At 39.5% G+C, this 26,119-nt stretch overlaps 4 protein-coding genes across 4 annotated transcripts in view; all 4 read right to left on the minus strand.

Annotated features, from left to right (window-relative positions):
- LOC108099864 overlaps positions 1–21,322 on the minus strand; it is a 63,066-nt gene extending 41,744 nt beyond the window's left edge. The window contains exon 1 of the mRNA XM_017203512.2: positions 20,861–21,322. The gene's annotated coding sequence lies outside the window, so the exon portion shown is untranslated. The remainder of the gene's footprint in view (positions 1–20,860) is intronic.
- Positions 7,777–8,772, minus strand: LOC108099870 (serine protease grass-like). The gene has a single exon (XM_017203517.1). The coding sequence runs from the start codon at positions 8,768–8,770 to the stop codon at positions 7,838–7,840; it is 933 nt and encodes a 310-aa protein (XP_017059006.1). The 5' UTR covers positions 8,771–8,772; the 3' UTR covers positions 7,777–7,837.
- LOC108099871 (serine protease grass-like) lies at positions 8,979–10,433 on the minus strand. Its single transcript, XM_017203518.2, has one exon. The coding sequence runs from the start codon at positions 10,317–10,319 to the stop codon at positions 9,387–9,389; it is 933 nt and encodes a 310-aa protein (XP_017059007.2). The 5' UTR covers positions 10,320–10,433; the 3' UTR covers positions 8,979–9,386.
- Positions 11,054–12,043, minus strand: LOC108099869 (serine protease grass-like). Its single transcript, XM_017203516.1, has one exon. The coding sequence runs from the start codon at positions 12,021–12,023 to the stop codon at positions 11,088–11,090; it is 936 nt and encodes a 311-aa protein (XP_017059005.1). The 5' UTR covers positions 12,024–12,043; the 3' UTR covers positions 11,054–11,087.
- Positions 21,323–26,119: the final 4,797 nt, after the last annotated feature.

Genomic DNA, 26,119 nt, shown 5'->3' on the forward strand with positions numbered 1-26,119 from the left:
GAAAATTGATGCTGTTGCTGAAGTTTTTGGCTTTTTGAACTGACAGCTGCGATTTTTATGCGTCTCAGCCGCCGATGTGGGGCAGTTGGGTTGGAAACTAGCTCAAATAATTGTAATTGTGAATGGTGAGATCCCCTTTTCGCCACCGAACCCACGATTGTTTTCCTTAATAAGCGTATTTATTCAGGGCGAAGTGTCTGATATTATTTTCGGTTGGCCGCCTTGTCCTGAGCGATGGGTTTCTATCCGCCATTTTCACCTGTGATTCGCTTATTTATGGAAGTACTTTGCCTGCTGGCTAACGAGAATTTATGGCTAATTGATGCTGCTATGCGTTACGTTTCTGGCCAAAACGGAAAGCAAATGATGCCGAACTAAATTAGCTGCAGTTGTGCCGCTCTGATTTCGAGGGAAATAATTCACGAACATAAATTAAACTCCGGCAATGCAGCAAAATATCTGCATTTTCATAGGCAAATGTGTGAATTTAATTAAGTTGAATATCCATCTATAATTCATAACCTACCAGCAGCTGACGCCGCGTGGCAGCAACTAGGAAACAGCTGGACCCCAGCTGCTGGTCATGGTTAATTCACAGGATAAGCTTTTCCCCCTTTTCCTCCCATCCCTTTACTGCTGCTATTCACACACATGCAATGAAAATGTTTTATTTATCACTACGATTTTATGAATTCCCTCCCATATTTTTTATTACTGCATTTCTTTTATGTAGAAGCTTGTTAAATTTCCTCAAATATAAATATGAACTATATAATAAAACTCAAATTATGAAAATATTTGAAATTTGCAGATTTATAAGTATAAAAATTACGAAAGTATTTTCAACAACGCACAAATCTCTGACAATTTTAAAGCATCAAACAAAGAACATCCTTTAACATATAGGGGAATGTTGTCAGGGTTGGGCCATATTTTGACCTATGTCCATAAGTTCGGAACGAATGACAATTCAGAATAAGTTTATACATTTTTGGAAAGGTACAAGCAATAGGAAGTGTTCACCAAAAATAGAGAATAAAAAAACAAAAACAAAAAAAGTTATAGGCGTTTGAAAAAAAAAAAAAATGTAGTCAGCGTTGGGCCATGTAGTCAGGGTTGGGCCACCTTCAGAAAATCGTTGACAATATCGTAACGTGGTGGAATAAAATTGAATTCAGGTAAATCTGACATTATTTTGTTCATTTATTTAATTATTTGGGATTTTACAGTCAATATCAAATTATTCAGAGTTGTTTTTTCGTTTGTAGCGAGAAACACTAAAGAAAAAGATAAAAATGATTCATCTTCTTTCAATCCATCGAAATATTTTTTTAAGGATATCTATTTAATTTATTTTGCATATTTTTGCTACAAAAAACTTAAATATTACAACAAAAATCGAAAATACACGAATAAAATGTAAAAATTATGATGGCCCAAGCCTGACTACACAAGTGGCCCAACCCTGACGACATGCGGTATTAATCTATTATGGTATGATATAGCCAAACTATATCTATCAATGAAACTATATCTTAGTATTTTGTAATATAACAACTATATAACGTATTTTTATGCTCACTTAGCGGATGACATGTTGTAATCTTGTGTTATTCCACCTTTTCGGCCAGGTTAAAAAAACTTTTTCGAGCACTTTTTTTTCACAGAACAACGGCACGTAGAAAAATGAAATCCCGAAATAAGTAGTCACGTGGAAAGTTTCGAGTCACCGATAGAAGTTTCTAGACACCCACTAACAGATGGTACTAGAACGAATATTCAAAATATTGAAATGGCCCAAGCCTGACAACGGTCCAACCCTGACAACATTCCCCTAATATTATTGTAACTTTTTTCAGCATATATGTACAATCTCAAAAAATATTTCTATTTATTTTCGAGTTATAGAAAATTATCTTTGTTTAACGACATAACAGAAGATTTTTTTTTAAGCAGAAGTGTGTTGTAGTAAATGTTCTTAAAGGACAACTATTCCTATTTCCCTCCGTGTATCGATTTCCGTTTCAGTCAAATGGGTCCTGCAATGAGGCAGTACTCCCACAGGACTCGCCGTCACACACACACACCATCACACTCCCTTCAGGACACGTGTGCTGTGTAAATTACAAAAGTGTAATGCAAATGGGGAGCCTTGAGGAGGTGGGAGGTTGGGCAGGTGCCCGAGGGGGAGGCACTCCCTCCTCACTTAATTAGCCAGCGGGCTTATTTATTATTCACTGGCAATGCCTGACTGTCGACCTGGCCCGCCTGCTCCAGCCTAATGAATCACAGTTTTTGTAGTGGAAATTTTAATTTTTCATTAGCATGCAAAGCAACAAAGCAGCAAAGCGACACGAAAATATATGACCTTGTGCGAGTAGTTTTTGTGACTGCCTTTGTTGCCGCACACCTCATGCCTCCTGCCTCCTGCCTCCTGCCTCATGCCTCATACATCGTGCCCCGTCCACCGTACCCCTTATATTTCGGCCCACCTGCCCAGGACATTTGTCACAGGTGCCGAGGACCTGAGTGATGGGGCTCACGAGCTCGCAACCGACCGAAAAGAGCAACAAGAAAGAAAAATGTGAAAAGCATGTTGAAAGGATTAATGCACACATCATTTAACCAGAGGCAAGAGCCCAGCAGATAGGTGAAAGTCCTTTCCCCCTCCCCCTTCCTTTCCCCCTTTCCTTCTGTTATTCCATTTCCCTGCACGGCCCATTGAGAACTCGAGTCCCCGAAATGACAGTTTTCCCAGCAGCTAGACACTTTCCATCTCTGGTCGCCGGTCAAGGTTATGAAGTTGAGGCATCTTTTGTGGGGATTTGCGGCGGCCCAAACCTGCCTTCTGCGGTTTTCTTCGAGTGTAAGCTGTTCGAGTTGGTTGCGTTTAGTTATTTTTATGCACGATTTAATTTTTATTTAGTTTACATTTTGGTTTAGGTATTAGTGGTCGACCTCAGGGTTTGTCGAGCCCTTTAATGTTTATGTTAACGAGACGGATTGGAAAATGAGTAACATAAAAGGGAAAGGCTTCCGAAAATGCGAAACAGTTTTTGGGATGAAGCTCAAATGTTGAGTGCAATATTTAAGGGTAGAAAGCTATTTAAACTTATATTGAAATGTGTTTCTTAAGATCGATATGAACAGTTGATATGTCAATTGATGTATGCAAAATTGAACATTATTAAAACAAATCCTTTATTAATGATTTTGAGCTGATTTTGATTTAATATAATGAAATAAAACATTGTTATATATTTTCTCATTTATATTAATTAATTATTTCTAATGAGTGGTGCATGCAGCATGAAATCTGAAATTAATCCCCCTTTCGCCCAAATTGGATCAATGTGATTGTTGTCAACGCAAACCAAAACGAAACCAAATCCAGTCCAGAAACCGCAGACATTTCACTGACTGACCGACCCCGTCACGTTTGCCGATTCCAGCTGGGCCTTTCAGGATCCGCGGTCAGAACGCCATTTGCGGCTCATAATTCAGGGCCCTGCTGGTTTGGAAAATTGCATTACCAAAATAATAAATCAATAACCATTTGATGGAGCTAAATGGGATTATTGGCAGTCGCCGCTTCCTGTCTGCGCGCATTTATGACATAATTCAATTCATTTCTTTAAATTTATTTTTCAGCGAAACTCGGGGAATAAGCAGATAAATAAATAAACTTGTACTCTGGCCAAATTGATTTTTATGGCGCGCAGCCTGCATAAAATATTCCACTGATTTTTATCTCAATGCCAACAAGGAAAATACGAGAATGTTGCTGCCAGCGAATGCAGGTGCCAAAGGAAAATTAAAAGAAAAGCAGGAGTGGGTGAATTTGTGGCGGCAGGGACGGAAAATTTGCCAGAAATTTCCAACCAACCATTCACATATTGAAGCAATCATACACACAAGTCAGAACTGATTCCCAAACTTGGTTTCTTTTCAGTTTACATTTGAAAATCATATGTATATTCCCTTAATAATAATATTTATATAGTAAGATACGCTTTCATGCACATGCACAAATATAATTTTTACTAATTTCACCAGGATCATTTTCACTTCACTTTTGGTGTGAAGACAATTTGAAAAACTTTAGTCTTCGATTTGTTTCGTTAACTTTTGTCAAAGAGATTTCCAGAACACCTTTAGCAGACTTTAACAACTTGTCGAAAAAATAAAATGAATGGTATTGAGGGAAAGTCGGGGGACTGTAGAAATTGCTGCTCGTATTTCGTTTTTGTTAATTTTATTTGCATGCTTTTATGCCTTATTTTTATTCATTTCGTTAGATGTTCAACTTCTCTGCCTGTCTTCCGATTTTCTTTTTCCTCAATGGGTTTTTATATTTTATTTCGGCGGCTTTAGAAATAAATTTTTGACAACATTGAATAATAGCAGTGGCATGCAGCACGTGATGGAAATAGGTACAGTTAAAAAAATATGACAATATTATGAGTCTACCATTTTGTATTTTAAATTACCCTTCCCTTATTTAAAATACACATATAATGAGAAATGAAACTCCAAATGTTTTAGAATCATTTTAAACTAAAGATAGGTTGAAACCATTTTAAATTCTAAAAAATGAAAAAATAACTAAGGAATGCTGAGTTGTGCATTGAAAATATAGGTGATTTTCTTAATTTAAGAACACTTGAAAGTTTCTTAGATATAATTAAACAAATTTAAACTAATATAATATTTTCACAAAAAAAAAGAATCGTGTTCAATAATTTTTTCTGTGTAATATAAACACGCGTGCTGAAACACATTTTAAACGTGTATGTGATTTTTGCAGGCTTTTGGGCAACTGAAGGAGGAACAATTCGGTACAGACAGGACACATACGTGTGCGAAACTCCAAATACATTTGCCTTCAGCACACACACAAACGCATATTCGTGCCGTCTGGGTGTTGCTTTGAAAAATAGGCAATGTGCGGAAATTTTGATTTTTCGCCCGAGTTGGTAAAGGCGTCGAGGGTTCCAGCGAGTTTAGTTTTGTGTGTCTGACTTACAGCGAAATCAAATTAACTTGTGCACACTTTTAGGCTTGCAAAGGCAAGGAAGAGAAAAAGACCGAACCAAAATGCTCCGACGTGACTTTCCATCCACCAATGCAAATGGCAACCGGAAGTCCTGTGCCGCTTCTATGTGTATGTGTGTGTGAGTGTGGATGCGCATGTGTAAATTTATTCACTGATGTCTTTTATAAGGGGCAATTTCAAACATTTTGCCATTAAGTCGACAAATTTTTAGAACGTTGCCGCATTTTGGGCCTTGGTAATTACAAAATGAAGTGCACGTGAGACACGGAAAGAAAGCCAAATAAAAGAGAGTCATAAAAAGGGAATGGAATGGGGAAGGGAATGGAAAGGAGGCGAAAAGGGGCGTGGTAAATGAAAACAGACGTCAAATGAATTTGTCTTTTACCGTTGTCGCGTTTCCCCCGCCACAAGCGGTACTCAAATATGTTCTGAATTGCTTGATATCTTTTAATGGCCGGTAATGGTACATAACCCGCTTGATGAGCCACATAACATAAATAATTCTTACTTAAAGTAAACCGAAATTGTATGTTATAATTATACATATACATTTCACATACAATTAGCCTTTAAATAGTTCAAATAGTTAATTAAATTCGTACTTAGTAAACTTATTTAATAAGAATTCTATTCCCTTTACTAAAAATAATATCTGAAAATAAGTTTCTTAAATTTGCTTTGGTATCTACCAGCTGGCCCACATATTCTAGGGTAATTAAGAAACACTTACTGTTTATTTTTCCTGAACTCTAAGCTTTATTTATTTTTAATCACATACCACATCCTGCAAAGCAATTCAGGTTGCAATTGAGGGAAATAGCCGAAACATTAGCCAAATAACACGCAACTATTAGCACCTAAACACCGGCCACAGGCAGGCATAAATCAAAACTGGCTTCATAAAATATTTATGCCCGCCCACACATCCAGCTAAACCCGAAACACAGTTAAATGTGAAGGCCCATTTGTAGGTAACGGAAGGCGGAAATGTTTAACAATTGAGAACGGAGGGTTAAGGGTGGAAAAACTACGCAACTGGTTGTCAATTCGAAATGGGGAAAAAACTTGAAAAAGGTTTAACAAATGCGAGCACTGCGGAACTGCGATAAAGAAAACCGCTCGAACTCCGGCCCCCCAAAATTGTGTGTAAACAAATTAAAAATTGGCCATAAAAAAATAATCATATTGCGGCCCGGGCCAAAACAAACAAGCGACATTAAATTGATAAAAGCCATGGCCAAAAGGGGCAAGGCCGCCAATAAAGAACGCAGCATGCGAGGCCCGGATCAGCAATAAAGACGCTTTCAACGGCTCAAGAAGCGAGGCGAAAAAAAACACTTGAAAACACTGGAACGACAATGGTGAACATTTTTTGTTCGTATTAAAAGCAACTTCCAAGTCATTAACCCGTTTATGACGCTTAACTTGGCCGAAAGCCCCGCCACTGGGCCACAATAAAGCGGCAATAAAATGGCTAGAACATGCCCACACACATATGTGTGTATTTGTGGGTCAGGCCAACTTAAAGCGTTTAACGGCTCATTTATTGCCGAACATTGCCTCGGTTTCGGGCCTCAGCCCGGGATAAAATGTTATTAAAAACGCGGCCATAGAGAATCGCCGGAGCACGCGCCTATTATGTGTTTAATCTTTGACCGACCAGGCCCGAATCCTGTCCTCCCACACACATGATATCCCGACCGCAACATCACCAGATTTGACAATAACTTTGACGGCGAAAGGACGAAATGGCGGCCAGCGGTTTGGAACAAATGGCCAGCGGAAACGGATGCAGCAAACTCGTTTCGCCATTTTGCGTCGAATCGGTGGGCATAAAAAGGGGCTCAGAGTGCATATGTCCACATGTGAATTGGTGGACAGCAAGATGTCCTGGAGTCAACGCACTAACGAGGCAAAAAAGCACCAACAAGAGAAGTCCTTTCAGCAAATAATGGAAGTAATATGGCAAGCGCATGGCGGCGCATTTATTATCGAGAAGATGAAATACTAACAGGGAACACTGACTGCGCAGATAATCTTTAATTAATCAACTAACTCTTTAAACAATATTTGATAACACTCTGCAACAAAAAAATGTTTAAGTTGATTTTTTCTTATTTTTCACTTCTACTAATCAAAATAAGAATATAAGTTTGTGGATTTGTTAATATAAATAGCCAATCAGCTTTTACGCACACTCAAATGTCCCAAAAACGCGCGTTTTTGCATATTTCACAGCCTTATAATAACATATTGGGAAAATATTTTTTCACCGTTATAAGCGTTCATGCAAGTTCAATATCTATTAATTAAAATGTATTAAGCAAATATACCGTTAGGCTTTTATAACAATGCTTTAAAATTTTTTTCTCCCAGCTCTATACTCTGGGCGACTACGTATGGAACTTGTTGAGCGAGGACACCTCTGAAAAAGCCAAAAAAAAATCAGGAAAAAAATTCACTTAAAAAAAAATAATAGTTTATTGGAAGTAAAAAAAAAATAATATTTTGTGTTAATTATTTTCATAATAATAATTTCATAAAATTTACTATGTAAAAAGAATTCGTATCACTTAAAAGGTGGCATAAATATTTTTGTGCATAATTTATGCACCTTAACCGAAAACAATCAAAAAAGTAACTTAAACAAAGATTTTGTTAAATTTTGTCGCACAGTGTAATATAAATATATTTATATATATATATAAGATCTATTAAAATGTGGCAGTATTGGTTTTATTTACGTTAAGTTGTCTCATCTATTTTTTCTATACTTCCTCCCTACAGGTCAGAGTAACCAGACAACTTCTCCAGTATCCAAGGCATGAAGGTGGGCACATTCATGTAGTAGGAACAGCCGCCTTCTCCGCACTCCTGGCTCCCCACGCTGACCACTCCGAAGAGGACAGCTCGCACGGAGCCGAAGTAACGAACCGACCAGGTGAGCGGTCCGCCGGAGTCGCCAAAGCAGGTGTCCACGTGGCTTCCATCGGCGCAGAGAAAGGTTTCGTCCCGGCCGTGGAGGCACTCCTCCGTGTTAATGGCGACCTCCATGGTGGTAACGGCTAAGGCAGAATCCTTGTCCTTTCCCCAGCCCACCGCCCAGTAGGATTCCCCGATGACCGAGGTGCGCGCCAGGAGATCGTCGGAAAGAGGCAGGCAGATCGGTCGAATGTGGTTCTTCAAGACAGCTCTGCGGTTCAGTCTGATCAGTGCAATGTCATTCCAACCGGAACTGCGATCGAAGTTCTCGTGGATAATCCACTCTTCAATGGTAAACTCCTCCACGGGTGGAGCACAAACCCTCTTGTAGTCGAAATTGGTACAGTCGAGTTCTGTGTTCAGGTCCTGCTCGCCCAGGCGAACTCTCAAGTCATCTTTTCGGCCACACATTCTGTTGCAGTGGGCAGCAGTCAGAACAAAGCGCTCCGAGATAAGGGAACCTCCGCAGCGACACGTCTCGTTATCGTCTGGCAAATAGAGGTATGCCATCCAGGGCTGGGACAACAGGAACGACTGCCTGCCGCCGGTGATCCTTCGATGGAGTCTTTTGGCGGGTATTAGACTCGAAAGGTCTCCGCATCGCTGTTGCCTAAGTTGATTGTACACCCTCCTAACTGCGACCTTTCCATTTTGAGGTACCGCTTCCAACTGCGAAATCGAATTTAAACAGATAACACACGCCAGGCACAAAATCGGGAAAAAACCGATCATGATGCTCGCTCGGATTGAAAAAGACTGAGATTTCGTCTTCTTGGTGTAATACATTTAATAAAAATTGTGGCACGAGCTTATCGCAACGTTAATCACTGAAAATCCATATAGTATATATAATATAATTCATGAAATTTAATAACATTAATTATTAACTAAGCGACTGATAACGCGGGAGGGCAACTTCTGTTCAGAAGAAATAAACGATTAAATTGAAATGGATTTTTTGTGGTGTTTCACATAAATTGGAAATTCAGATGGTGGCGAAATATATGAACAATTATGGGATTATTATCAATAGTTTATTTAGATAGATATGTGGATAAATGTTTACAAAAGAGTTGATTATATTGATTAAAAGAGTTGAGACAACAATTTAGCAACTGATTGGCGCGACTTGACTACTTTTCGGTCGATTTTTTGCACGTTCTCCACTTTTTCGCTGATCCAAGACTCGCTTCAATTTAAGCTATCGCTGAAGTCTGTTGAAAGAAGGCTCATATCGACATGATTAAGGACTGCACACTTATGCTACAGTCATTACTTTACATACACAAACATACATCTATAATATACATATTAAAATGTGGCAGTATTGGTTTATTCCAGTCCTTCCCTACAAGTCGGAGTAACCCGACAGCTTCACCAGTATCCAAGGCATGAAGGTGGGCACATTCATGTAGTAGGAACCGCCGCCTTCTCCGCACTCCTGGCTCCCAACGCTGACCACTCCGAAGAGGACAGCTCGTACGGAGCCAAAGTAAAGGAGCGACCAGGTGAGCGGGCCGCCGGAATCGCCAAAGCAGGTGTCCACGTGGGTTCCATCGGCGCAGAGGAAGGTTTCGTCCCGGCCGTGGAGGCACTCCTTCGTGTGTATGGAGACCTCCATGGTGGTAACGGCGAAGGCCTCCTCCTCGTCCGTTCCCCAGCCCACCGCCCAGTAGGGTAGCCCGATGACCGAGGTCCGCGCCATGAGATCGTCGGAAAGAGGCAGGCAGATCGGTCGAATGTGGTCCTTCAAGACAGCTCTCCGGTTCAGTCTGATCAAAGCGATGTCATTCCAACCGGAATTGCGGTCGAAGTTCTCGTGGATAATCCACTCTTCAATGGAAAACTCCTCGACGGGTGGAGCACACACCTTCTGGTAGCCGGAAGTGGTGCAGTCGAGTTCGGAGGTCAGGTCCTGCTCGCCCAGGCGAACTCTCAAGTCATCTTTTCGGCCACACATTATGTTGCAGTGAGCAGCGGTCACAACAAAGCGCTCCGAGATAAGGGAACCTCCGCAGCGACACGTCTCGTTATCGTCTGGCAAATAGAGGTATGCCATCCAGGGCTGCGACATCAGGGATGACGTCCTGCCGCCGGTGATCCTTCGAAAGATTCTTTGGGCGGGAATAAGATTCGAAAGGTCTCCGCATCGCTGTTGCCTAAGTTGATTGTACACCATGCGAAGTGAGAGCATTCCATTTTGAGGAAATGCTTCCGACTGCGAATTCGAATTTAAACAGATTACACACACCAGGCTCAAAATCGGGAAAAAACGGATCATGATGCTCGCTCGGATAGAAAGATACTGAAAGTGGTTTAAATTCCGTCTGCTTGGTGGATTGCATTTTATACAAATTCTGGCACAAGCTTTTCGGAACGTGAATCACTGAAAATCCATATAATATATATAAAATAATCCAAGAAATTCAATAACATTAAAAATTGCCTTAGCGACTGATAACGCGGGAGGGCAACTTTGGTTTAGAATAAAAAGAACGATTAAATTGAAATGGATTTTCCGAGTTGATTCACATAAATTGGAAATTCAGATGGTGGTGAAATATATGAACACGTATATTATACATAAACAAGTTGTATACATAAAACAATGATTATTAATTCATACGTGAGGTTTCACTTAACAGAATTCAAGACTGATGCAGCAAACTCGTTTCGCCATTTTGCGACGAATCGGTGGGCATAAAAAGGAGCTCAGAGTGCATATGTCCACATGTGAATTGGTGGACAGCAAGATGTCATGGAGTCAACGCAATAACGAGGAAAAACACACCAACGACAGAGTTCCATTCAGCAAATAAATAATATGGAAAACACATCACGGCGCATTTGTCATCGAGAAGATGAAATGCTAGCAGGAAACACTGACTGAGCGGATACCCTTAAATTAATCAACTAACTCTTTGAACAACATTTGATAATATAATTATATATATACAAATATATATGTATATATACAATCTTTTAAAATATGGTAGTATTGGTTTCATTTACGTTAAGTTATCTCATATATTTTTTCTATACTTCCTCCCTACAGGTCAGAGTAACCAGACAACTTCTCCAGTATCCAAGGCATGAAGGTGGGCACATTCATGTAGTAGGAACCGCGACCTTCTCCGCACTCCTGGCTCCCCACGCTGACCACTCCAAAGAGGACAACCCGCACGGAGCTGAAGTAACGAACCGACCAGGTGAGCGGTCCGCCGGAGTCGCCAAAGCAGGTGTCCACGTAGGTTCCATCGGCGCAGAGGAAGGTTTCGTCCCGGCCGTGGAGGCACTCCTCCGTGTTTATGGAAACCTCCATAGTGCTGTTGGCGAGGCCCTCATCTTTGTCCGTACCCCAGCCCACCGCCCAGTAGGATTGCCCGATCACCGAGGTGCGCGCCAGGAGATCGTCGGTCAGAGGCAAGCAGATCGGTCGAATGTGGTCCTTCAAGACAGCTCTCCGGTTCAGTCTGATCAGAGCGATGTCATTCCAACCAGAATTGCGGTCGAAGTTCTCGTGGACAATCCACTCTTCAATGGAAAACTCCTCGACGGGTGGAGCACAAACCTTCTTGTAGTCGAAAGTGGTGCAGTCGAGTTCGGTGTTCAGGTCCTGCTCTCCCAGGCGAACTCTCAAGTCATCTTTTCGGCCACACATTCTGTTGCAGTGGGCAGCAGTCAGAACAAAACGCTCCGAGATAAGGGAACCTCCGCAGCGACACATCTCGTTATCGTCTGGCAAATAGAGGAATGCCATCCAAGGTTGAGACAACAAGGATGACTTCCTGCCACCGGTGATCCTTCGGCGGAGCCTTTGGGCGGGAATAAGACTCGAAAGGTCTCCGCATCGCTGTTGCCTAAGTTTATTGTACACCCTGCTAACTGCGACCTTTCCATTTTGAGGTAATGCTTCCGACTGCGAAATCGAATTTAAACAGATTACACACAACACACAACACAAAATCGGAAAAACACCGATCATGATGCTCGCTCGGATAGAAAGAGACTGAGATTGCTTGTAATTCCGTCTGCTTGGTGAAATGTATTTAATACAAATGGTGGCACAAGCTTATCGCAGCGTGAATCACTGAAAATCCATATATATAGTATATATAATATAATCCAAGAAATGCAATTTTGTTTTTAATTATTAACTAAACGACTGATAACGCGGGAGGCCAACTTCTCTTCAGAAGAAAAAACGATTAAGTTGAATTGGGTTTTTCCGTGGTAATTCACATAAATTGGAAATTCAGATGGTGGCTAAATATATGAACAAGTATGTTAATATACATACATAATCAAGTAATATACATAAAACAAAGATTATTAATTCAGACAAGAGGTTTGACTTAACAGCAACCAAGCAATTCGTTTGAGCAGACGATCAAGCTGTACCTGGAACAATTTCAGAGCTAATAATACCTAACTTTCTGCAAACCCATCAAAACAATGGAAAGCCCCTCTTATTTTGATCGGAATGAAGAAGGAAAGTGGTTAATTTCATGGAACAAAATTTGAGAGCACTAAAAATGACTTATCAATGGGACTTAGTTAGTTTTTCGCTCATTTTTTTCGCTTAACTCACCGTAAGGCATCCAGAATAAAATATCACTTGCCTTCCAACAGCGCAAATGGTGAAAAAAAAGGGAGGCAATAAAAACAACAAATTCGAACCAAGTACCAAACTACGTGAAAATTTAATTATTTATAAAAACACAAATTAATTAAATTTTACTTGTGGGGCAAAAAGGAAAATTGTTAGGAACACAAAAAGGTTAAAGGTTAAAGTTACTAACTACTTAACCCCGGTTAATGTCATTTCAATTTCATGTATTTTATTATTTTAATCATAATTGGTTTTAAACTACTTTAGCAAAACTGTGCGCTCTGAAAGTATATATGCAGCAGAACCTTAATAAAAATTCCATACCTAAAAAGCATTTTGGAAGTGCAGTAAATTAATATCACTAATCAAAAATTAAATGTTTTGTTATTAAAACAAAAAAAAGGACTCAGTTATGAAACAAAGTACTCGCCAGCCTTATGGGAATTATTTCCTTACAGTTACCTCACCCTCGTTTCCCAATTAATCCTGTAGGACTCTTTGGCAAAAGAGTATACAAAGGAATTTACGGTCGATGTGGCTTGTCTGTTTATGGCAACAGTGGCCAAGTTGTTGGCACAATTGCAGGACCAAAGCGGTTTTGGGTTTGTTACCCACCGCACACACACACACACACTCGTACACTCATACACACACAGAAAGCCCGGGGAAGAGGCTCACTTAAAGCTCACGCACATTATGCTAATATTACCCCCACTAGTGTTAGTGGGTTAAGGACATTTTTATGTGCGTGTGCCCACGCACATCGACCATCGACACTCGTCTGCACCCATACATACGTGTGTGTGTGTGTGTGTGTGTGTTGGCCATCTGCGTTTGGCTGTGTTCGTGCATGTTAAATGAGCGTAATGCCACTATTATTGGACACATTACAAACAAAATGAAAGTGGTTCCGCACACACACATGGAGAGCACTGTTTGTCCTTAAAGTTCCTTGCCAAAGGGATTACGGAATATTGCATTTGCCGCATTAAACTTGCATCAGAGTGCAGTTCCCCAGTTCCGCAATAATTGAGCAGGTCGATTTAGACGATCGCCACCCAATCCAATCGCCTCCCAGAGGCAAAACAGGTGTCTTCATCCTGCCGCAATTGATGGCAAATTTCCTATTCCATTATCCCGGCTGAGCTGGTCAATAATGCAGCCTGGCATCCTCTCCAAGTCATAATGTGGATTGAACTACACTAACTGATTGACTGATTGACCGTATCGTCTTGCTTTTCGATTTTTTTTATTATGTATTTATTTAACCAGCTGTTCGTATGCTTTACTTACTTTTGATACTTGGTTAGTTGAGCATTTTCTTAGCCATAATTCACCCCAATTTTGTTGCTTTAAATGTTTATTATTATTATTAGGTTGACAAAAATTATTGTCAGTTTCCTACTGTTAAACAATCAGCACTTCTTTTGACTGGAATCTTGAAAACCCAAATTCAGTGACATTTCTTCAACATCACCGCAATCACCGTCATCATCATATCACCATTCTCCTTTGACAAAAACTTAAAACTTTCATCGAACTAAAACGGTTTCAGTGCCCGAATAGTTACCCAAAAATAAAATTTCGAGAGCTTCGTTGTGCAATAAAAAAAATTGATTACACATACTCTGCAGGCGGTCGCAATTGACTTTGAGGTGTTTTATCGATTTGCAACGTTCGTGTTTACGAATCGAACCTTTTCGCCTGACAGAAAAGCAGAATGGATGTGCTCCGTGGGACAGGAAACACCTCTGGTTCCACTTTATGTCACATTATGGCGATATCGAGCACTCAAACGGGACTCGCTTGTAGAAAAATAGCAGCGACGATTAAACGGAAAATATACTGCCTTGGGGGCCGACGACAAAGCACGAAATTCCAACTTAAATCTGAAATTCAGTATCAGTAACTACAAGGAAACGAGCGAAAGAGAAGGAAAATTATAATGTAGATATAAATCATAATTTTAAGGCAGAAATCTCTAGAGATGAGCTTTCAGCGTGCACTTGGCAGTGGGCTGTGGGGTTTTCCCTCGCTTTTCCCTCGCTTTTCCGGCAGGTATAATCCCTCAAAGCAGAAACACAACTCAAGCATTTTGGCCGCCTCCTTCAAACTTCACTCGCTCTATATGTATGGCCGGTGGTGTACGGCTGTGTGTGTGTGTGTGCCAACAATTTATGCGCTTCGTCGCTTTTCGTCTACTCCAAATGATTTGCCTTGGCCCAAAGCCCCTCCCGAGTGCCTCCCATCCATCTACTTCGCCTCAAGTTCAATTTATTTTGCGCATAAAAAATATCTAAGCATTTTGGCCCGGCTGTCTCGATGCAGATGTATTGGTGGCTTGACTGGCAAGTGTATGTGTATGCCTGCGAATGTCTAGAAATTTGCCTATTCCACTTAAGCCAACTCTAGAGATGCGAAAATCGCCCTGCCACAAAATGTTTATAGAATTAATATTCATCCTTATATAGTTGTATTTTAAAAATAAATTTGATTTCAATATTTTCAAATTAATAAGAGTTTCAGCATTCAGTAAATAATCTGTAAGTAATATTGCTATAAAAAAACGTAACATGCGAGTATTGGCTATAATAACTTAAATTAGGAACTAAAGAAGTTTTTTATACAAAATTAACTTTCCATTTTTAGAAGGAATAAACAATTTCTTATGAATATTTAACTTATTTTACTTCAACTTAAGCTCAAACACATCACTGATTCCCCCGAAAACAGCTTGCAGCACACACAATTTCATGCAACATGAGAAATTGCTTATAAATCATAAGAAACCCGCCTTCCTTCTTTTGCCTCAACACTCAGACGCAATGCATGTATTTTGATTTACCGCTTCGGTTTTTTGCCTTCGGAATCTACATATTATACACATGCCCCAAGAAACACATAAATATTGCTACATACCCCATACTTGCAGTCCGGAGAATGGTTGACTAAGTAAAATACTACCTGCTGCGTTGGGGAAACGGGAAACGCAGCACGAAAACTATTCGGTTAAATGTAATTTGTCAACGCGTCATCAACATCAATTGACATACCAAGTAATTTGCTGCTAAGCAACACAGCGAAACACAAAAGACGGAAAGCTCCCGTGACCTCCGACCGCCAATCCACCCACTCACTTACCCGTTGAGTCACAATTTTCACGGGTTTCACTGCGCCAATAGAGTGCTCGGGGATTTTGTTTACCTTTTTTAGCTCTTCAACGGTTGTAGAAACTACAGTTTGAAGTATTCCACTTTTCTCTCTCAATCAAAATTTATAAATACCAATAAGAAAACATAAACTAAACCTTGTGTAAAGAAATTTACCAAGGCAAAAGAAAATAAAAACATTAAAGATGGTGAAACATTTTAGTAAATATAAGGAGGTATTTATTATTATTATTATTTAATTTTTGAATAAACTTAAATAGTTACAGGCCGCAAAGGATTTTGTTGTTAGGCCAAAAAAGAAATACTTTTTTCGAGCTGACGAATGTATTAAACATAATGCCTTTCAGCTTTCAACATTTTTAATCGAGCTAAGCTGAACTATAATCTGCAAGAGTGTTTGAAGTTTCAGTTAACCTTTTGCCTCTTGATTTTTTCATAAGTTTCAGCTTTCAGTTTTTCGGTGAACACATGTCAAGGCATTTAAGATTTATATTTTTTCTCGATTTTTTGCCGGACCTTGCCCGCAGGCGAAATTGTTGAGCTGCTCCTGCTCCATTCTGCCTGCTGTGCGGTGTTTTACATGAATATTTGATACGGCAGTGGGGCTTTTGGGGGCTACAAAACGGCCATGTGCATGCAATGCTTTTTTAACGCGCTTTCATGGTTAGCTGCATTCAAGTGGGGATCTGCCTCCGACCGAGCAACTCTCAGTTCTCCCTTTTTCGGGGCGTTTTAATTGTCAGGCCGTATTCGGGGACTCGCTGGCAATTGAAAAGGATTTCGGCCTTGTTCAAAAAGAGGATTAGGCAGATTCAGCAGGATCTGTTGGTTGAACTATAGTCTGTTCTTGAGCTAAGACCGCCTCGAATAATATTTTATTGGAGCATTGTCAGGGCAAATATTTATTTCCAGTTGAAATTATTCATGTTATATCAAAACTTTGCACTCTTTTCTATGAATTCCCCCTGCACCAGTACGCAGAGCTAAAAAAAGAGTACAAAACAAACAATGACTAAACTAAAATGGAGAACCGAAAGCCAACAAAAAGGCAGACAAACTCTGACTACGACAAAATTGCGACCTTTCCATTGTTACCTTGGTCGACTGGCACGGAATATCCTGGCCACAAGGAGCGCTCAACGCTGCGTATGAGTGATGCGGGCATTTTTAAATTATGCACGACTTTTTCCGCTCTCATGTGAGCAAGCAAATTTTCCACACAATAAAATTGTTCACACTTTTTATGCACAAAGGGGCGACAGGTGAAATACCTGAGGTTAGATCCTTTGTCCGTATTCAAAAAATTGGAATGCTTGAAAATTGAAAATTCAAGCCTTTAATTAAGGCTCGGCTTGCGGCCAATTGCCTTGATACATTATGAAAATGCAGCTAACGAACCATGAAGAACCTTGACATTTTCCGGTGGCCAAAACCAACATTCTGTTCGGTCGCCTGTCTGTCACTGGCTCTTTGATAAGCCAAATGTGCCAGCACACATCGTCAACAGCGACACAGCCACAAAGGAACGCCCCCGAATGCATATTGGCCAATACTACCATATATGTGTAAAAAATAAACCATTCCAAAATGTTCATTTGGAACTGAGTGTAGAGGGATACTGAGTTAAACAAGAGTTAAAATCGATTAAAATTGAGTTACAATTGAGTTGCATACATATAATTTTTGTTTTTTTTAATACACCAATAATAATATTCCAATATTTTATATGCCTAAAGAAACTAAATGGTATAATACACATTATCTATTGCCTTCCATTTATTTGAATAGTATTTCAACTTTTTATCTCTATATTAAAGTAATACAAATCGATTAAGAACCATCTTAACTTAAAGCTAAAGCTTCAAACCCTTGAACATTTATTATGCACATTTAAAGCCTCCGTTCTTTCGGTCCTTTGAAATTGGCAACAAAGATTCCGGATAGTAGGCAACGATAAATGACAAAGCTAATGCGCTTTCAGCGCTCCGGCAAACGCACCACGGAAATGCCATGGAAATGCCATCGGAATGCCACTCAGGGATGGCTGGCAAGGCATTTGGCTGCTGCCGGCGCCATCTGGTGCCATAAATGTCTGCACATTGTTGCAGGTGCAGGTGGAAGTGGCGGTGGAAGTGCCAGTGCCACAGTGCTGCGGGAAAATCTGCGGGAAAGCGCGGAAGAGGGCAGAAAAGCGCGACGTGAGACAAGCTGAAAGTCGCCTGCAGCTTGAGCTTGACATTTGCCTGACAATCGAGCGACACATTCAGCCACATTCGCCCTCGGCGTCGCGGATTTTTCCGCTACTTTGATTTTGAATAGCTCACTTACTTAATAAATGCCCGAGCCACGGTTTTTTATTTCGGCTGTCCCCTCGGTCTGCGCTAATGCTGTGCAAATTCAAGTCCGCATTCTTGAGGATTCCGTTTTACGACCCGCACTCAGATTAGATCATAATGCATAGCGTGCTATAACTCACTTTCTAAAGTGGATCGTGATAAACAAGTGAAAGGTCTGGGAATTAAGTATTTGCTTGGTTTTGCCAAGTGGAAAGCAAATACTCCTGGAGGAAACTTAAATTCAATAGAAGTCATTTAAAAGAAAGGATATTTTTTTTTAACTAATTATGCAGTTTGAACAAAGTCTTGATTGTCACAAAAAAAAATTGTTGTCTTGTTCTCGAAAAGTAAAAATTTTGTTTCTGCTTTGAAAATACAATTAGTCCTATCTACTTGAGAATACATTCAGAATCAGTTACAATTACTGGGAAGTTTAAATATTTTTAAAACAAACAGACCAATTTTATCACAGTATCTTTTCCATTCCATTGCGTATCTTTTTGAAAAAAAACGTGTCAGCTTATTCTCATTCATCTAGTTAACTTGTGGAAATTTATTTCGCTTGGCCCAGTAAACCACACTTAACTTTGTGCCCCCGCCCTCGATCAAGTGTTGTTTATTACGGACCGAGTGTTTCTCAGATCTTTTTGGCGCAGAGAGCTTGCCGACACAAATCTACCTTGAGAAAGCAACAATCAGTCCCCCAAGGCCACAACAGCAACAACAAGGCAAAAAGTTGGCAAGTAAATTTATTTATTGAGTCACTTACTTGCCAAGGAGGAATCCCTGTCGCCCTGCTAAGAGGGAATGTGTGTGGCCTGAATTTATGTGTCTTTTGGCTGCTGACTTTCACTTGGCTTTCAACACATACGCCTGGTAATTGTATTAAATTTCAATTAATAAAGTATGCGCTTACGATGTGTGGGAGCGAATTTAAACAAAGAAATTGTTTATGTCTTCTTTTATTTTTATATTTTATATGCCGCAATGCATCGATAAACTTAAATCGGCTTATATTTTGTTATTCCTTTTATTGTGGACATGTTGACAATTGCTAAACTCAGTAAAAATTTCTATTTATTTTGAAATATTAATCATTTGGATCGACCCAACCATTTTATTTTGAAAAGTTGAAAATTTAAGGAAAGGTTGAGCCTTCAGTTGAGGTATTTACGAGTGGGGTACAAAATATTTTGTTTAGTTTAAATTCGTACCTCACTCATATTAGATAAATTCCTCGATAGGTATTTTTCCCCAAGGGCTTCGGGAGTAAAGTCTTATGGAAATTATTTTATTTTTTATGGCAATCGATGTGAACTTTGTGTTGGCTTTATTGTTGCTGCTGTTGTTTTGGGGCATATTCCAATTTTGTTGGTCATAAATTTTAGCGAGACGGGCAAATGAAAAGCACAGCGTAAAAGAAAATATTTAAATTTCCTCGGTCTCCCAATTCGTTGTTTTTTTTTTATTTTGTTTTTGGCAGCCCTTTTTTCCAGTTCGGTTAAAGGGGAGTGGGAGTCCTGTGAAAAAAATCTGCTTAAATGTACTTCCGTCATAAAATAACGGTAATGCAGAGCAATGTGCGTCTGTTGGTGTGGTTGTGCGTGTTGTTGTGTGTCTGTGTGTGTGTGTGTAGCGCACGTAGAAGGACGAGCAAGGAAAACCTTTTTATAAATGTTGGCTCGCAGCTTCCGCAAAATAATAAAACAAAGAGGCAGCTGCCAGGACATCACCGTCCAAAGGCAACTGGCAAGAATGCTTTTAAATTTGACACAAGCCCCACATACACTCGGCGAAAAAAATTAATAAATTTGTGCAACAAAGTTGCCTTCAAGGCACCCAGAACGCCACCGACCCTGGAAGCCACTTCACCACGCTGCTCATTTGTTTATTTTAACTTTTTTTGGTCGGTTTTCATCCTTTTTTTGTGTTTGTTTTGATGGCCCAAACTCCGTGCGGCGACATTTGTTTGAAGTTTATTTTGCATATGGTATATTTCTGGTTGTGCCACGGAATTCCCGTTTGTATTATGTTGTTTATTTGTGTTTGTTGCAATGTCAATGCGACAATAAATGAGAACTTTATTTGTTTTGAAAATGGTAATTAGAAAAGTTATCCTTATTTTAGTTTAAAACAGAAATAAAATTGATATTTAATATACTCAACTATATTTCAATTGACACAACAGGAATTGGAAATTCCCTGTAAAAACATAAAATTATAATAATATTAATAATTTCAACATGACTTTACATAAATAATTCAGTTAGTGTAAGCTTATAAACTCGTAATTTAGTAACAGAAAAATGGTGTTGACAAATAACAAGAATGAAATTTGAAATGAATCTTCTTTTTAGAATTCATTTTAACAATCTCACTTCGCTTTTAAAACCATGTTAATCGATGCACAAAACGGAGAGTTCATTGGCTTACAACTTGGTCACAACAGAAACTAATTAAAATTAGCCAACAGGAAAACAAATTATCAGCATGAAATTCATTCAACTAAAAACAATAGAGTTTTGCGAACACATTTAGCCTCCTTTATTGGCAAATTATGTTAATTTATTTGGAGCAAATGCAGTGAGCGTTAACTTGGAGAGTTATTTAAAATGCCATTAGCACTGCGGCTAAAGTTGATTATAGTTTATATTTCCAATGACTACCCTAAGCAAACAAGATATGAGGATATTCGGTGGCGTACCTTAAATTGGCCTTCTGCTCAAACCTTTTTATTGTTCGAGAGGGTTCAGCGCCCCTGTCTGCGGCAATTGACCACTTCACTTGCAGCTCTCGTATTTGTTTTTATACATGAAGGTGTATTTTTATTATTTTCCTTGTAGATACGCCCACAACACACGTCAATTAACCTACTTTCGCGCTGGCAGGGGAGCTGGGCAAAAACCAAACATAATAACCACTAGAACAATGACCGCAATATAACGAATGGGCCAAGTTAATTTGCTTAGACCTTTGCTTCGGTTTTTGTTTTCTCTGCCTTTCGATTGCTTAAAGTATTTCCGGCAACCCACGCACACGAATACACACATACACCAACGTGGGGACACTTTTGCCGGCTTTTTTGCCTGCTTGCGCCAAAATCCAATAAAACTGTTTCAGAAGACCAAGTGATATTACTCATACGCCGCGTGTGCCGTCTAGCATGCACGAGTGACAAAAACGAACTGAATCTGATGGCGGAGGACTGAAACTAAATCGGAGTCAAAGTTGGTTTGCCAACAGCGCATGCGTCACTTTTAGTCAATGAAAAGCTTCGTGCCACAAAACATTTGCCGCCAACTCGACTCCGAAAATGGATTCGTTTTCGGAGAAGTCTGTTGCTGATGTTGCTGTTGTTGCTGTTGCTCTTGCTGTTGCTGGTCTTGCTAATGTTGTTGTGGTTGTTGTCGTTGTCAACGGCAACATAATCATCGGCGCGTGTTGCTCACTTTGTAGGCAGACGACGGGCAAGCCAAAAACACAGCATACAGAACGCACAACAATCCTGGCGCACAATTCGCGCAACGTCATGTCAACGAGACAGTCGAGACAAATGCCGCAGATCCCCGGCCGAAAAGGCCCCCCTTTCAGCCATTTCCATTTCGCGGCAACAAGACCGAGCATTGTCAATTGTCTTGTGGGCTTAACTTTCCTTTATTTCTGTGTTTTCCCTCTTTTTACGTTGTGTGTTTAATTTCTTTTATCAACAAGCTGAGGTCTGCGGGCCCCAGTACTCCTTGTCCTTCCTGTTATCCTTTCAATTGTCATTTGCTTGTTGCGTCGCCTACACTCGATTGGTTATCGTATTTCCGAGACGTATATATGTCGATTGGACTCGCGTCGAAAGCCCTTTGTAATCGCCTGTTAATTTGATGCATTGGTCTCGCTTCGGGTTTCTGTAACCTGCTTAACCTAATTGGGTGTTCTTTAAGGATTTTTTCCTGAAGTGCGCATAAAAAGTTATTATCAGAACCCATTAACAAGTAACTAGCAAAAAACTGAACTGAACTGAACTTTGTTAAGTAACAATATAAATTACTTTTTAAAAAGAAATCCAATCTCAATATACAATGATGTAAAACAGTTACTTATTTCGGTCGAAAATCTTTTAATAAATTTTTATTTTATAAGGGATAACGTTTTTTAATAAAAATTTTTAAAAAGTAAGATAATGTTACTAAATGGATTTTACTAAACTATTTCCTATCAATATAAAAAAAAAAATATTTAAAAAAACCAACTTTGATAAAAAAATTACTCACTCTACAACTACTCATTCTTTCCATATTTTATGAAGGAAAACATTTCTTTAACAACTATGTATTGAAATATAAATTATTTTTAAAATAATATAATATAAAAACAGAGTATGTTCCATTAAACGGACTTTACTGAAACATCAACTTGAACCCTGTTGACCTTGCGGAATGGACTTCATCCACGTTTACGGTCAGGTAAATCCCTTGTAATCGCCTGTTAACTTGACATGACGATGCTTAACTGATTTATCTGTCTCATGGCTAAGACCCAGGCATTGATAGACATGATGGATGGACGAATCGATGAGTGGCCGAAGACAAACGGGAGCAGGAAGCGATCCTTGAAGGATGAAAGATTGGACCCTGTTTTTGCCACTTTCCAAATTAATTCGCTTAGTCGAGCGTTTAAATTTAATGTATTCGAGCTGCTTGGCCTCGTCTGCAGCTAACGTTTTTAGTCGATTTGCACACCATCCAACTGCACTTTGTCTGCATCTTTACTTAGCCAAATTGCATCTTGGCCTGAACGAAGGCCTTCAATACTGGGCGCATAAATTGCGGTCTTTTGTATACAACATTTTTGATTTAGCAAGCAAACAAGATAAATTATGCAAAAATACACACCGAGTCGGCACCGAGATTGCCACTTGTTGAGATTTCCGCACTGGTTTGGGTCAATACAATACGTACATTTTGGCATTACACAATGGCATTATGCCTGATTATGCTCGTGTAAGTCCCGTTATTTATTATGAAAATCTGCTAGCTCAGAATTTCATTTAAAAGTTTTGGGTTCATGGCTTGGGGTCTCCACGGCTCAAGCAAATACAATTTGCAATTTCACAAATTTTACAAGGGGCGCAAATCTTAAATGCGCCGCAAAGTGTGCCGTATTCTGACCATGGCCAACAGGAGTGGCAGATTTAGGAGGCGAGTGGCGTCAGGAGCCGCTTAAGCCTCGGGCCGGGCCATTTTAATCCCTTTTAAATTGATATTGTAATTGGTTTCTGTATGTAGCTATGAATTTCAATATGTCGGCCGGGCTTTCCCTCTAGTTCCTCTATGTTTTCTATTTGTCTTTCACGTGTACTCATGTGTGTCCCGTGTGTTATGTATGAATTATGTGATTTTGGTGGCCTTAGCCCTCGAAAGCGTTGTGTTGGTCGGGATTATGCAAGGCAATTTCTGTTTGCCTTGTGGTGAGTTATAGTTGATATTTGACTAGTTTGCATGGGTATTGCGTGTAGCTATGGGGATATGGGTTTTGTATTTTTAAAACATTTTTAAATGACATTGAGCTGATTTTTATACTGACGGTTAGAGGCTCTGTAAGGTAAATAAATTTATAAGATCAAAAGAAATATTTATTTTTAAGTACCACCTTAATATATTTAGTTTCTGCTTGGTCAAATAAAGAGAGCCATTCAGACATTTTTTTAATTTCTTTTATTTATTCGGGGAAAAAGGATAGTGAGCTTACCTTTTACTACATTGGCTGAAATATTGTTTGGTTTATGGATAACCATTCCTTCCTATTGCGCACGTAGTGTTTACAGATTAAAACATTTTTTAATTTTAAAACCAAAATCACTTTCGAACTCCAGCAATAAACTAATTACATTCGAGCTATTTAAAACTTAAAGTTCATTTAATTTGCAAAGTTCAACACACAAGCTAATCGCCTCTTGAAACAAGCTTCCACATAGCCAAAACTATCAAAAACTTTGGACTTTAATAAGCCATAAGAACTTTGGTCTCAACTCCAAATCTAAGGCAGCGCAATAGCAGCAATTTATGGGAAAAGTATTTCACAACTCCACTCCACTCCGGCCACTCAATAAATATTTCACGACCCACTAAAGATGTCGGCAGACTTGACATCGCCACGCCGCTTAAGTAATTATGAATATGGAAACAATATCAAGGCGAGGAGCTCCCATCTTCACCTCGAAAACAAAACAAATGCGACTGACAAGGATCTTTTGATTGCGCTTGGGGGACACATTAAAAGCTGAAAATTTTACAGCCTACCGCCGCCTTCCTCCTTCATTTCCACAAAAAAGGGAGCAAGGTGATTTTGTCCCTCTAGTTTTTCTCGATGGGACTTCAGCCACACACAGGTTGCCCATTATGTGGTATTTGTCCTTATTTACCGTTAGAGGCCGCTCACCTGGATGCTTGGTTTATAAAGCACCTGCTTAACCCTAAAAGCGGAACCCACAATAACAAATAAGAAGGAAAGAAGCTGCACTGGCAAAAAAGTTTGTTAGTTAATTTGTTGGTTGTTATTATTATTAAAAAAAAATAAAGTTACTTAATGTGGAAGTTTATTAAAATACTTAAAATTCGCAATATTTTTTAAATACATCAAACAAAAAAATAAAAGTACCCTAATTATTCCTTTATTTTTTAGATTATTAGGACAAGATATTAAAAATGTATTTAATATATGTATTCATTTTATAAAAGTATGTGAAGGTCATACTTTTATTATGTCAAACATTTGTATAAAATGCATTTCGTTTTCTTGCATTGTTTTTTTTCTTCAGTGCACGAAAGTGGGCAACAGGAAGCTGTGGCAATAAAAGTAAATCCGTATTCAAGGTGCACAAGCCGACTAAAATCTTTTGGGAACCAGAAAGCTGCAGCGTCGACGGGTTCACTTTGGGCCAGCCAGCAGATTATGTATTTACAGTCAGATAACTCCCGTTATGGCCAAAGTTTCCCCCACCCTCGACTTCCCTTCATTGTTGTTGTAATAAGGTAACTGCCTAGATGATTGCCGTCAATTGTTGACCATGGCCCAAAGGCTCCAGGCCATATCCATGTGTGTGTTTGGGTGTGTGTGTGTGGCGAAAACCCAATGCTGAGTAAGCAAAAATCGGGTGGCGCCCATTTTGTTTATCTGCATAATAAACTCACCTCAAATTATTGAAGCCCGCATTTTGGACACGTTCGTGTCGTCGGCAGGTGAAACTCCCCAATGGGAAAACGACAGGTCTTTGGGGCGTTGTTGGCCAACACAAAAAGAGACTTGGGCAAACTCAAGAAAACTTCTCAAATTTCATATCTAAGTGCTATCCCCTTTCACTTCCCATAAATTTGGTCAACTATCAAATGGCTGATGAATATTGGGGCTAATGGAAATATATTTGTTAACTTAGTACCAAGGAAAAGTAAATTGCTGGGGAGAAATAAGTCAATATTAGTATATTTGAAATTACTTTAAATACGACCAAATTTTTTCAAATGCTTTCAATCCAATTTTATGTCAAACAAATTAACATCTTGAACTTTTGAGGAACCCCAAATTTTAAGGAAAAAATAAAAGGCAAACGGTTTCTTTAAGAAAATTTAACCAAATTCAATGTAAATACTTAATGTTTCTGCCACATGTGATCAAACCCAAAAAGTGCGGCAGCCAAAACGCCACGAAGTGTGCAACTATTTATGCACATGCTTAATGCAAAGTGCAGAGGTTTCCCAAAGCTGGCAGCGAATTTTAGTTTGCTTAAAAAATTAAATACCGTTCGTGATACATAATTCTGCACATGACATCTATGTCTGGTTGTCTGTCGGTCTGCCACTCTGTGGAGTTGCCATGGTGCGGCTTTTTCGGGATTCCCAGGCAGCCTGCAGTCAGAAATGTCACAGGCCATGATGATGATGACGCCCACCGCTTCTACGGGGTAAAATATTATTTA

Source organism: Drosophila ficusphila, unplaced genomic scaffold, assembly GCF_018152265.1.
Source record: "Drosophila ficusphila isolate 14025-0441.05 unplaced genomic scaffold, ASM1815226v1 contig_106, whole genome shotgun sequence".
In the NCBI taxonomy this organism is placed as follows: Eukaryota; Metazoa; Arthropoda; class Insecta; order Diptera; family Drosophilidae; genus Drosophila; species Drosophila ficusphila.